This window comes from Artemia sp. Qi Xiang Cuo, chromosome 14, assembly GCF_049724085.1.
Source record: "Artemia sp. Qi Xiang Cuo chromosome 14, ASM4972408v1, whole genome shotgun sequence".
NCBI classification, from domain to species: domain Eukaryota; kingdom Metazoa; phylum Arthropoda; class Branchiopoda; order Anostraca; family Artemiidae; genus Artemia; species Artemia sp. Qi Xiang Cuo.
The window spans coordinates 43067040-43081554 of record NC_142807.1 but is presented as its reverse complement, the minus strand read 5'-3'; the positions used below and the strand labels follow the sequence as shown (position 1 = coordinate 43081554).

Here is a 14515-nt window from a genome sequence, read left to right as displayed (position 1 = left end):
TAGCTAATATTTTTTGTTCGTTTTAAGTTTTGATGTTGCTCCTTACTTTCAGTTGAAAAACTTGTTTTTTTTATATTTAATTTCTGAATTTTTTTTAATAATGATGGGAAATCCGGCGCCCCCTTCATAGTAATGTCCCTTCCCGCATGAAAACTTCCTTCATGAAAATATCCTCCCATATAACTCCCGATCCACCCCCACCCCCACTACCAGAAAAATTTCCCCTGAAAACGTCTGTATACTTCCCAATAACCAATACTATCTGTTAACATTGGGTAAAGTTCATAACTTTCAGCCCTCCCCCTGGGGGCTTCGAGAGATTAAGTCATCCTAAAAGACATAGTTATAATATTTTTGACCATGCTGAACAAAATGGCCATCTCAAAATTTTGATCAGGTGACTTTGGGAAAAAAATGAGCGTGGGAGGGGGCCTAGTTGCCCTCCATTTTTTGTTCACTTAAAAAGGGCTCTAGAATTTTAAATTTCCGTTTGAATGAGCCCTCCCACGATATTCTAGGACCACTGGGTCGATACGATCACCCCTGGATAAAAAAAAAAAAAATAAAAAAAAAACACGCATCCGTGATCTTTCTTCTGGCAAAAAATGAAAAATTCCACATTTTTGTAGATAGGAGCTTGAAACCTCTACAGTAGGGTTCTCTGATACGCTGAATATGATGGTGTGATTTTCATTAAGGTTCAATAACTTTTAGGGGTTCTTTCCCCCTTTTTTCAAAAATCAGCCAAATTTTCTCAGACATGTAACTTTTGATGGGTAATATTAAACTTGATGAAACTTATATATTTGAAATCAGACTTAAAATCTGATTCTTTTGATGTATCTATTGGTATCAAAATTCCTTTTTTTAGAGTTTCGGTTACCATTGAGCCGGGTCGCTCCTTACTTACAGGTCGTTACCACGAACTGTTTGAAACTTGAAAGAAATAGAAATTATTGCTTCGCCAGTTACACAAGAACTATCTGCAAAACTATTTCAAATAAACTGTCTCGAGATATTTTCTAGTGTCTGAAGAATTCCAAAAACTGGTGCCAGTATGAAAAAGTATACTATTACTAGGTTCCACTATTATGATTAATTGAAATAATATTTACTATTCCTTAATCAGCTACAAATGGTAGTTTTTCCTCTCCAGTTACCTTTTTTTTAACGTGTTTTAAACTTTTGGTTACTCTGGGCCGAGATTCGCTCTTTACTAGGTTACAGCCATCGCTGCAACCATGATTAGCGCCTCAATTTATCCTGTGCTTTACAAAAGAGTTGCATATTTTTCTTGAAGCGAAGTTAATTTCTGCTCGTTTTGATTTTGACTCGGTTATTTATTGTAATTTCTGTTCGTTTTTGGTTTCATTTATTTATCGATGCTGATTTGTGGGAGTTTCACGCTTGGTAAATTATTTGATATTATTTTTGCACATTTTTTGTTTAATAGGGTTCTTTGCTTTTCGTTGAAAAACTTATTTTGTGGAAATTTCTTTTTAAATTAATCTTCATAAATAACTGACATCTCTGATATTTGCAGAAACTCATAATTACTCAAAATTAGAATGTCCTAAGCGTACTAATCACAAGTCTGTTTTCTATTTTCTTTATTATTAAAAAAAAAGGTTTTTCTTACGGAAGTAAAGTCTGAAGTTGATTAAATAAAAAAAACAAGTTTTTTAAACTTAAAGTTAGTAGCGACATTAAAACTTAAAACGAACAGAAATTATTCCCTATATGAAAGGGGCTGTCCCCTCCTCAACGCCTCGCTCTTTACGCTACCGTTTTTTATTGTTTAAAAAAAAAATTGTGAGACAGAGTCAAAATTTAGCGTAAAGAGCGAGGCGTGGCGGAGGGGCCAACCCCTTTCATATACGGAATAATTTCTGTTCGTTTTAAGTTTTAATGTCACTCCTTACTTTCAGTTTAAAGAACTTGTTTTTTTTATTTAATTTCTGATCGCTTTTTAGTTAATGCAGCTTTTATTTTGGCTCACCGTCATTGAATAAGTAAACAAAATTTGTATAAAAATTTTACTCTTCTTTTGCTAAATGGCTGTCTCTAAATTTGGTTCTGACGTAATTTACAAATTAACTTACATAACCCCAGTCAATACCTTGCTCTTTAAGCTAAAGTTCGAATTTTGTTCCAATTCTTTAAAAGTGACCTCTTACTCACAAAGTCCGTTAATTAGAATAAATAGCTCTTACGAAAGTGCTAAAAAATATTTGGCTTAAAGAGTGAGGCATTGACTAAAAGAAAAACCCAATGATATAGCTAATATTTTCTGTTCGGTTTAAATTTTGATGTTGCTCCTTACTTTCAGTTGAAAAACTTGTTTTTTTTATATTTAATTTCTGAATTTTTTTAATAATGATGGGAAATCCAGCGCCCCCTTCATAGTAACGTCCCTTCCCCCATGAAAACTTCCTTCATGAAGAGATCCTCCCATATAACCCCCGATCCACCCCCACCCCCCACTACCAGAAAAATTTCCCCTGAAAACGTCTGTATACTTCCCAATAACCAATACTATATGTTAACATTGGGTAAAGTTCATAACTTTCAGCCCTCCCCCTGGGGGCTTCGAGGGATTAAGTCATCCTAAAAGACATAGTTATAATATTTTCGACCATGCTGAACAAAATGGCCATCTCAAAATTTTGATTGGGTGACTTTGGGAAAAAAATGAGCGTGGGAGGGGGCCTAGTTGCCCTCCATTTTTTGTTCACTTATAAAGGGCACTAGAATTTTAAATTTCCGTTTGAATGAGCCCTCCCACGATATTCTAGGACCACTGGGTCGATACGATCACCCCTGGAGAAAAAAAAAAAAAAAAAAAAAAATAAACACGCATCCGTGATCTTTCTTGTGGTAAAAAATTGAAAATTCCACATTTTTGTTGATAGGAGCTTGAAACCTGTACAGTAAGGTTATCTGATACGCTAAAAATGATGGTGTGATTTTCATTAAGGTTCTATAACTTTTAGGGGGTCTTTTCACCTTTTTTCAAAAATCAGCCAAATTTTCTCAGGCGTGTAACTTTTGATAGTTAAGATTAAACTTGATGAAACTTATATATTTGAAATCATAATTAAAATCTGATTCCTTTGATCCATCTATTGGTATCAAAATTCCGTTTTTTAGAGTTTCGGTTACCATTGAGCCGGGTCGCTCCTTACTTACAGGTCGTTACCACGAACTGTTTGAAACTTGAAAGAAATAGAAATTATTGCTTCGCCAGTTACACAAGAACTATCTGCAAAACTATTTCAAATAAACTGTCTCGAGATATTTTCTAGTGTCTGAAGAATTCCAAAAACTGGTGCCAGTATTAAAAAGTATACTATTACTAGGTTCCACTATTATGATTAATTGAAATAATATTTACTATTCCTTAATCAGCTACAAATGGTAGTTATTCCTCTCCAGTTACCTTTTTTTTTAACGTGTTTTAAACTTTTGGTTACTCTGGGCCGAGATTCGCTCTTTACTAGGTTACAGCCATCGCTGCAACCATGATTAGCGCCTCAATTTATCCTGTGCTTTACAAAAGAGTTGCATATTTTTCTTGAAGCGATGAGGTAACGTATTTAGGTAAATATACTAGTTACTTTAACCAACTAAAATCGGCTGGCCAGCGTGAATATGAAAATTTTATATTAAGGAAAAAAAATTATTTCTTCATCCCTTAACTTTAAAATGTGAAAGACGTTTTCCATGGGATAGCCAACGTAAATCTGGGTGCAGCCAAAGTTGGCTCAATTGCCGCAAAAGGTGTCAAATCTAAAGGACGAACCTTTGTAAGGTGTATCCAGAAACGCTGGAATGCATCGTATAACCCTTACGGAAGCCTTGCGGACCCAAGGGGTCCGCGGACTGCAGTTTAAATACCACTGAGTTAGCTGAGATAATAGCAGTCTTTCCATTTAAAAATGTCATCTTTGCTAACTTATTATTGCTGTCGCACACGTTGCCTGAAGAACACCAAAAAAACTTTTCAAGTTGAATAAATTTTCAAGAGGGTCAAGAAAATAATTATTTCTTAGGTCTCTTTCTTAGGTTTGCTGTTTCTCTTATATTCCCTCTTGCTATTTCTCGATTATTTTTTTTTTTCGTTGTTTCTTTTTGGTCTAAAATGACAAAATCTCAATGATTGCGACTAAAAGTGAATTCGGAGAGAGAGAGAGAGAGAGAGAGAGAGAGAGAGAGAGAGAGAGAGAGAGAGAGAGAGGGGGGGGGGGTTACATAGCTAGGTTACGAATCATAAGTTATGGCAATATAGATGTTCTGCGCTTAAAATTACAGAGCTTAGTTTTCCTGTGTATTCTCTGTGTTTCCATGGTCTGGGGGTTAGTTTTTCCCCTCTATCTCCTGGCAACACCCATGGTGGCAAACTGCAAAAAAAACTATATTAATTAATCATTTTAAATTATTGTTTGTTTAAAACTTACTACCAGTTTATCTTTGAATAGCTTCACCAGGTACCTAAACATATAAATTATCAAATTAAGTTGTCTTTTTTTTTCAAACAAATAAATATTTTAAATGCCACAAGGCAAAGTGCCGAGAGTCACTTTTACCCAAAACCTATCATTAATTTCCGCCCAATATTAATTTTGCGATATGTTCGGTCCAGCGAGAAAGTTGGTTAAATTTTATGACTATCCCGCCCGCTTTGTTATATTATAGTTACCCCATGTTGTGTTTATTCAGACAAACGAATTTACATAAAACAGCAAGCTTCACATGGGGTTTCCCACAGTCCCACCCGAGAAAACCATTCTCAAAATCGGATAAGACACTTGAGACTATCCTTTAAATTTTTTTTTTCAAATAACTTCCTAAGTGATGATAGATGTAAGAGGAACACAGTTTATGGTTTCTTTCTTTAATTTGAGATAATGATTTTAGGCACGTACATTAGAATCAGGATGGGGGATTCTTAAATGGAAATGCGTAAGACATTAAAGAAACTATCTAAAAATTGAGAGATTTTGGTACAAGAGCTTGGACCCCCCCCCTCAAACCTTGTATACACAAATACTTGATTTTTTTGTGAATTTGTTTAAGTTTTGCTATATATAGGACATAGCTGAATAATTTTTTGTAAACCTTTACTACTCCCTTCTTGTGATGTCTGGGTTTACATTGATAAACATCTAATATTGATAGCCTATGCGTTTACTGGTAAGCGTGTAGCCGAATCTTTCCGAGCTAAGGGTTCACGTGATAGGAGATAGAAGAAGAGTGTTTTTTCCATAAACTTTTCATTTATCCTACTAAGTCTGTATACATGGTTTGAAAACAAACACAAGAAAAGAACTTTACAGAAGTACTGCACGAGAGGAACTAACTTTAAGCACTTCAGAAATCCATATATAAATGCTTTTCAAGGTTCTTAGAAACATGTTCTACTATATAAAAATTGTCCGAGTCCCACTTTCTGGTATAAATTCCACTAACCCGTGTCCCACTTTGGCATCTAGAATTCAATATAGATTACAAGATAAAACAGACCCACATTGCATTATAATTAGGTGGCTTGTTTCCCGCTCTAAGACTTAAATTCAAAAGTTTACATTTTAGGGCAAAACTATTTTTTATAATGTAGAGTATGAAAATTTTTTGTTTGTGTCAGTCAGCATATCACTTTGTTTCGTCTTTTGCTTTGAAAAGGATTCAATTCGCCATCATAGTTTCCAATCTCATTTTAAACGTCCGGATGTTTTGTGTTTCCAACAAGGCTGTATCCATTTTTTTTTTGGGGGGGGGGAGTGGTTTACAAAAACTTTAAAAAACGCATCAAAAATTTTTTTTTTTTTTTTTTTTTTTACATTTTCATGAGTCGGACAAACATTTCAGGGGAGGGGGTAAAACCCCATATCCCCCTGGATACGGCCTTAGTCTCTAAACTCGGTATTCGCTTCCGGACACGAGTGTAAGGGGGCAAGGGCCTTCGAGCCCGTTCACCCCAGGAACTTGTGTGTAAACCCCTGTGGACAGCCGTTTAAGAACATTTGTTTCAGTTAGACGTTTTGATTTACCTTCACTCCTATATTTTTTTTTTTTTCAATTAAAACTTAATTAGATCTCCATCAATTTTTGCATGCAATCAGTCACTTTAACAGTGAAGCGGGCTTTTACCCTAAGTTAGGCGCAATGGTTTCTTCACCGCAGATTTAATTGATTGCATGTGAAGTTATTTCATAATGTTATTTCTTTTGTTTTGGTTTAAAGTCTCTTTGCGTGTGGATTCTATTTGTGTTAGATGAGATTGACATTCACGTACTCCTATATCTGACCTGCAATCACGCAGTAGGAATATTCATTACCAATATACCTACATTTTATTATGGAGATAATTGAATAATTTATGGGTCTGTGGAGTGCCCCTATCTAAGTTTAATTTCTATAACTGTGATGGACATGTTCGCTATGGTTTTTTGTGCTTTAAAAACTTATTGTTTTGTGTTATGGCTTGTCTCTTATCCTCAACCACCCGACCCTATCCAACCTGCTCCTGTCTGACAGCCTTGATAACCTTTCTGGGAATTATGATGCGTGCTAGATTATACCGTTCTTCCTCTGTATGAATAAATTTTATTGCTAGATACTATTCCATGGATTTAATGTTTCGAAATTAAAATATGTGTTTTGAGGAAAGTCTTGGTATTTGAATTCAAGGTGAAAAAAAATATTACTGTTTTTACTAGGTTTGATTCCTGGACCTATATTTTGGTTCGTTGTAAGTATATAGGGACGGTTTTTTACTAACTTTGAAATTTGCCGTGCAAGGAGATATACAGCCTGTTTAATTAAAATCAAATAGTTGCAGGCATCAAGACATGGCTAATTGTAGAAAAAGCCAAGACAGATATTCCAAGTGAGTGAGAGGCAAATCTGGGATGACAAGACTTGTTGGTCATGTGTCAATCCTATGACACGGTATTCCATCTTTAGACTAAAATCGCCCAAGCCTATTAGGCCTAGGTTTCACTTGTTCGCCACCTGTGAGTCCAAGCAAATTCAGTCCCAGATTTTGTATACAAGTCCAATGGACATCGTCCGTTACGTGTCAACCAAAAATCAATCTAATCTTTCATCCATTAATTCTATGACTATCTACCTTAGTTCTGTCCTAGGAATGACCTATGGACGGATAATAGACTTATCTATCACCAAATGAAATGACATCATTTTTATACAATCCTAAAAAGGGCTTATCCCAGATTTGCCTCTCACTCACTTTGACTATATGTCTTGGCTTTTTCTACAATTAGCCATGTCTTGATGCCTGCAACTACTTGATTTTAATTCATTGCCTCTCACTCACCTGTGGCTTTTCCTACAATTAGCCATGTCTTGATACCTGCGACTACTTGATTTTAACTCAAGTTTAATTTTAATTCATCCTAATTCCCTTGATTTTGAATTAAAATCAAGCAGTTGCAGGCATCAAGACATGGTTAACTGTAGAAAAAGCCAAGATAGATAGTCCAAGTGAGTGAGAGGCAAATCTGGGATAAGCCCTTTTTAGGATTGTATAAAAATGATGATACCTGAGAAGATTTTTATAGTTATCAACCGCCATCATTCCCCTTCCACTAAGGAACACTGAGTTTTAGTGAACATAGGAAGTTTGTCTACTAAGCGGACGAAATTGTGAATAATGGATAAGACACAGAAGTAGGATTCAGGAAGATATCGCCCATTTTTCATTTCCATTCATTTACTATTTGTAAGCCTTAAGAAATTTCTAGGAAAACGGATCCTGACTTTGAACAAATATTAAAATTTGGCTTGGCTTCTGGCTTAATTCTGAAACAACCTTGCCAAGCCCCATAGTCAAGAAGAAGTAGACTCTAAGCCATTATTGAAAATCGTTCCTTTTTTTACTGGGACAGGTAGGCCTGTATGTATCAATATTTAAGAGCTCTTTAAGAAAAGAAGGGTTGGAGACATGAGTTTAAAAACACCTTCCCTGCCACTAGCTTGGGCTGCAGGTCAGTTCCTGAAAGTCTCACTCGCCTTGTAAAAAAGCTCTGCGAGTTGCCAAAAGCACCTCCTCTCGAAAGCTTAATTTATTTATTATTTTTTTTAATTTGTCAGGGAAAGTTTTCAAAGGAGAACTACTTTGTCACGATGGCCTAGGCTCTCGTCCAGGAATATCAGAGTGCCTTGTCAATGGTAACATGTCAACCCAAATTGCAATAAAAACCTTAAAGGCTGGTGCCACCCTCAAAACCCAACAAGACTTTCGTCGAGAAGTAGAAATGATGGCGGAGTTGAGACATCCAAATATTGTTTGTCTTCTTGGTGTTGTTACAACTGACACGCCGCAGTGTATGCTCTTTGAATACATGGCCCAGGTAAGAATCCCTCTTTCATTTCCTATCTTGCTCCCTCTCTCCTTCTCCCTCTTTCTTTCTCTCAGTATACTTCTTTCTCTTTCAAATATTTACTACAAGAAGTAACTCACATGACTACACATCATTGTGGAAATTCCAGAAGTTTGAACAAAAAAAGAAGCATAAAGCCCCACACTAGAAAATATTTTAATTAAAGAAAATATAAGAAAACTATTCATAAAAGAAATAAAGAAAATGCAAAACTAAACTTTCGAATAAGGCTCGGCAAGGATACATCACCAGCCTCTATTGACTTTGGCGCTTTTTACCAAGACTCAGTGACGAGCATGTCATAATAATTTGTCAGCCCGAATAGTCTAGAACAGGGGTGGTCAACCCAAATTATCTTGCGGGTCACTTTGGAAATGCATCATAACTCCGTGGGCCGTATATAAAATTATATATACCCATATTAGATTTAAACCTATTTTCGATATTTTTTGGAGTGACAAACTGAAAAATAATGAATTTTTATTAATTATGTTTACTGTTATTTTTACATATAAACATAGATAATACAATAATAATAAGGATTCTATAAAAAATAAATAATACTAAAAATAAAATATCGAAATAAAAAAAAATCACAGAAAAATACTTATTTCAATAGTGCGATATTTGTTTCTCAATTTTTTCACTTAGCTTTTGCAAGTCGATCTCAATTTAACCGTCTGACTCGACTGAAGTACACAACGTCAGCGTATTCAGAATTTAATTCTTTCAGAAAATCCTTAAATTGTCCATGCGCAAGTGCATGTGATCGAATGTAATTCACTGTTTTTGTAATTCTACTTGCATAATATGATACATCGATAATACTCGAGCTATACAACATAATAATATAATACTTGGGCTATATGCATCGATAAACAACATTGTTAAGAGTGAAACATCGGATCTGTGGTGTTCCAAGATATGCGCGCATAATGAGGGTGTAGAATATAAAAGTGAGATGAATCTCGCGGGCCGCAAATATGTTTACGGTGGGCCGCATGCGGCCCAAGGGCCGTGGGTTGGCCACCCCTGGTCTAGAACATGACAATTAACGTGTTTACTGTATATTTTCTCAAGATGTTTGAGCTACCAAAAAGGACGAGGCCCTGTGAAAAATAGAAATAAATAAAATAAAATACAGAAATGGCTATAGGAAGATTTTTTTTTTTAGCTCTATAAGAAACAGTTGTATTTAAAAAAAACCAGTCTCAAGCTAAATAAAATGTCTGACCAGTTAATCGTAAAGTCCTTTTTCATTGACATAACTCCGATTTTATTGATTTTTTAGTCTAAGTTCGTCAAAAGAAAATAGTCGTATTTAAAAAAAAAACAGTCTCAAGCTAAATAAAATGTCTGACCAGTTAATCGTAAAGTCCTTTTTCATTGACATAACTCCGATTTTATTGATTTTTTAGTCTAAGTTCGTCAAAAGAAAATAGTCGATGAATTGATTGATTTATAATTAGTTTCTCTGAAAGTTTTCAGCGCTTGTCTCTTTGTTAGACTGGAGCCCATCAAAAATATTCTTATTTTTAATACATATTAAAAAGTATTTCATTGTACCAGAAATATGAGTATAACAGTCTTCTTCATGGACTTTACTTCTTTTTTCCATTAATAGACATTCCGTGCTTGGCTTTCAGTTTCTACGTTTAAACTTACCAAATTTTAGATCGAGTTGTATAATTAATTGTGAACCTCACAACGGTCAGAAACCATGCATAACTTTTTGGTCGTAGAGTCATATTGTGGGTTTGTCTACACAGTTTTGTCATTTTTTTTTATATTTTAGAAATAGTGATAATATAAAGCGAATTTTTTTTCTAGGTTGCAAAATACAAGTTTGGGGAGGAAAGAGAAAGAAAGTGAGAGAAAAAAACAACAACTATTAGATCTTTTTGCAATGTATAAAAGGGATCAATGTTCGAACCCTTCAAATTTCAATATCTAACTTCTTTGTAGAAAGTATTTAGAAGTTATAAATCTAAAAAGTAGGCTATTCATAAATCCTCCAAATTTTTAGACTCAATCCATTATTTCTTATCTTTACGGATGCCGCTAATTTCTACAGTTTTTTTTAAATGACTCAGCGTTGCCCTAGTGTGGGTTCAGCGCTTTCGAGAAACTTACAAATATTCTAAGAGAATGACATGTATATCCAGTCTTTTAACGAGGCTTCACCGTTGACTATGCCAGTAGCGGCACTAAGTCACTTGATGTAAGGGATTGTCGGACTGTTTAATTCTCGCTAAGAGCCATTTTTGCCGGTCTTGTCTAAAAAAAAAAAAAAAAAGAAGCAGCTTGAAATTCCCAAGTGAATTCCTATGTACCTAATCAAGGAGACTCTTAAGGTTTCTTGAGGAGGAGGTGCTCTCTCACTTCAAAAGAAAGTTTGTAATAGTCCCTAGTACCTACACCTTTGTGCATTCACTTTACGGCCCTTAGAGAAAGTCCGTCCCTGTATGCAGGTATAGCTGCAGTTGAGACTTTCCCTAAATAAGAGCTTCAAAATAAGTGTTGAAAATGAAAAAGCCTGACAAATTGTCTCTGAAAAACTCGTAAAACCCGTCATACAAAAAAAGTTGCATAAGAATTCAGTGGTTAGAAATATAAACAAATCTATTATCATTTAAATCAACATGCAATAGTAAACTCGGTAGCTGCATATCTGGCAAAACGGGAAATAAAAGTAAAAAACATTCTTTTTTTCAAATGGGAAAAGAAATTTAAAGACATTTATGTTTTTGATGATTGTTTTGTTGCGTGCCACAATGCTAAAAGGATTGTTTTTTTTCTACCATAACATCAAAAATGCATACCCGTGTATAGGTGTTTTGCCAGACACTTTTTCTTTAATTAATTTTTTCTTCTTTTGACTGTCTCGATAGTAAGAAGTTAAAGCAATCATTATGTTAACAGTCAAGTATTCTTCCACAGTATCATTATGTTTCTCTCCTATCTTTTTGTAATGTTGTCTCACGTATTTCTCTCTGGATGGGTTTTATTGGAATTCACAGAGTAGAAAAACAAACAGAAAGGAGGGTTTGTTTAGGCTTCTGCTCACTTCACTCACTCTGGTTGCAGCTCGTCCCTTCAGCTTTCCTAGACACGTGTGCGCATTATTTGACCTTATATATATATATATATATATATATATATATATATATATATATATATATATATATATATATATATATATATATATATATATATATATATAACCTTTGAAGGTTGTAATTAATGCATCTACTCTGCTCTTACTGATGTGTCATGGTTACTTCAAAAAAAGAAAGGTTTTTAAGTTCTGTGGGAGTTCACATAAAAACGAATAAATAACTAAATAAAAAATAATGTGAATCAACCTAAATAACCCAAGACTCTTCTCAAGTTTTCTGAATGCTAATATAGTTGGGGTTAATGTTTCAGCTCTGTCAACTTTCCGTTTTTTGATAGTGTGATTGCAATTCACAGCCACCACCTAATTTCATGTTGAGAATTAGATTTATTTCCAGGGAGATTTGCATGAATTTCTCATCTCACATTCTCCAAGATCCGATGTTTCTGTGTCGGCGTCAAGTGATGATGGAACATATTCAAGTTTAGAACAGTCCGATTTTTTGTTTATTGCCACACAAATTGCAGCAGGTAAGGGGTTCGCCTGTCTCAAGGTCGTACCTAGGATTTTTTTTCGGAGGGATTTTAATCAAAGATTTTTTTTTTGGAGGGGGGGGGGCTTTACATAAAAAAAAACATCAAAAACGCATGCAAAATTTGTTTATATCCATTTTTGTTACGTTTTTACGAGTCTAAAAAACATTTCGGGAGGAGTTCAAACCCTCCTAACCCCCCCCCCTCTGGGTACGGCCTTGGCCTGTCTCCAAGAGAAATCAAGTCATTATTTTTATTTCATATTTGTTTTAATACGTGCCATCAACGTCATAACTGCTGCTTCTGACGCTTTTTCCTGTGTCTCTTTACATTTGTTACAGCTGAAGTCCCTTTTTATGAGGTGGCAATTATGGTTTTTGTTCTGTGTTCATTTTTCCGTTTATTAGTCTCTTTTTTTTTACCTTCATCAGGAAATGCTTAGTTTCTAGAACAAATTTTATATTTTACCACAAGTTAGTCAAGGGGAACCTTACGGTTTTCTTAATATATAACATAGAACCATAGAATTTGTAATAAGGGAATCAATTACAAGCAGTACGCTCCTATTGGATGCTTTCCAGATGTTTTGATTTTCCAAAAATATTCAAATTTCTAACCGAATGTCATTAACTCATTAATATAACACAGTTATTCCATGCAATAGTTTGGAAAGCTCATAAAAGCAGCCAATAGAACTGTACTGCTTGTAACTGGATCCCTCATTGCTACTGACATATTTATTACTCGACTAGGTACCATATAAAATGACAATATAATAAAACCTTTTAGAAAGCATTACAATGCACGAGCAAGTCAAAAGCCACTCGGCAGCTAAAAAATCATTGATGATATAGAGGAGGAGCCACTAGGCACCCAACGATTAGTTGTGCTAACAGAGAACACCGTCAAACACCTTAGGGAACCTTAGCTGGTATTGAAGAAAAAGCAAAAGTATATCCCCAAACCCAAGCTGGTTTAGACGCTATTACATAACCTAAACTATGTAATAGCATCAATGTGTAGAATTCATCCAAATTTCTCTCTAAGATTTGTCTATCAGGAACGTCCATACTGTTAGTGTACTTTTATATTTCACTATATTTGTCATGCAATTTACCTCTTGTTTGAGTTTTTCATTGATGGAATAGCTTCCCTTAAATAGTTGAATGCCCTTTACTTATCTGATTTTTTTCTGGGTGCGGTAAAATTTTCCTAGGTAGATAATTTGATTCATCGATAAAGGGATGGGACTTTTTTAGTAGACTAATGACGCTAATCTTTTTACACACCTAAAGTTTCTTTCTGTTTCTTGCATCGAATTTTACATTAGCTATTGCTTTCTTAAGCCCTTGGAAGCAAAGAAAAAGTTATAATTATAACAAATTCTTTGGCATTTTTATAAGACCCTTTATTTTAGAGCAGGGACTCTAAAACTTTTCAAATTCCGTACCATTTAAATATGCAGCAAATAAGTGTATGTACCACCATAAAAGCATTTCGTCATTAAAAATATGTTCACCCTAAATGGTATGTTTATAATCAAAGACTTAAACCCTTTTTACAATCATTTTGAACATATATTTAATTTTTTCTTTAAAAATTGTACCAATAAAATTACCGTTTTTTACCACCGGTGGCACATTTACCGCAGTTTGAGAAACTCGGATATAAACAGTCAAGCTTGTTCAAGATAACTTATGGAATATAAAAATAATCGGGCCAGCTCCTTTGGCGCTAAGTAGAAAACTTCCGCAGTAATGCGTTGCTAAACTTTTCGAATTCTAACTTCCACCTAAAGGAAACTTTTAAAAATGCTTAGCCTTTAATTTCTCCTTTCATCTCTCTTGCCCCTGTCTACTCTGTCTTTTGATTTGAATTCTAATGGGCTTATTTCCTTAGATCAAAATAATTATCAGTTTTCTTTTCCGTATTCTATTTTCTGCGTGAATGTGTTCGCCCAGAGAAACCGAAGTCTTTAAGAATCTTTTTCGGTTTCCAAGAAATTTTCTTAAAAGATTTTTTTCTGTTTGATTCGTAAAGAAACGTAAATGAGTAAAAGTAATGGGAGTTTGTTTGTTGAAGCGCTTTTACGTTTTAAAAAACTATTTTGCCTCTCTTGAATGTTTATATTTATAGCCTCTGGAAAAGGTTTCGTAAGATTTCCTCGTATTTTCGTGATGTTTTAAATCTTTTTAAATTATATGACCAAGTATATATTACGTTTGCAGCAATAGTTTGCAGTCTAGCAAAAACTTAACCATAGCAGCTGAAATTAAAGGAAAATAGATTTTGAAACAAACTGTCTGTTGACAAGCGTTTCTCATGTAATTTCACCAGGAATGTGAAGTAGAGTCGAATACTCATGTTAACTCTTGAATCAAAGAGGGGGTCATCAACTATTATATTGACATATATAGTATATTCATGGTATACTCCCAGTAAGATTTTCAATTTTTTCA

General features: G+C 34.6%; 1 protein-coding gene across 1 annotated transcript in view; it reads left to right on the top strand.

Moving 5' to 3' along the window:
- Positions 1-14515, top strand: part of LOC148944497 (tyrosine-protein kinase transmembrane receptor Ror-like) — a 184506-nt gene that overhangs the window by 150959 nt on the left and 19032 nt on the right. The window contains 2 exon segments of the mRNA XM_089099944.1: positions 8116-8375; positions 11921-12053. Of these exon segments, the coding sequence (XP_088956070.1) occupies positions 8116-8375; positions 11921-12053 (393 nt within the window).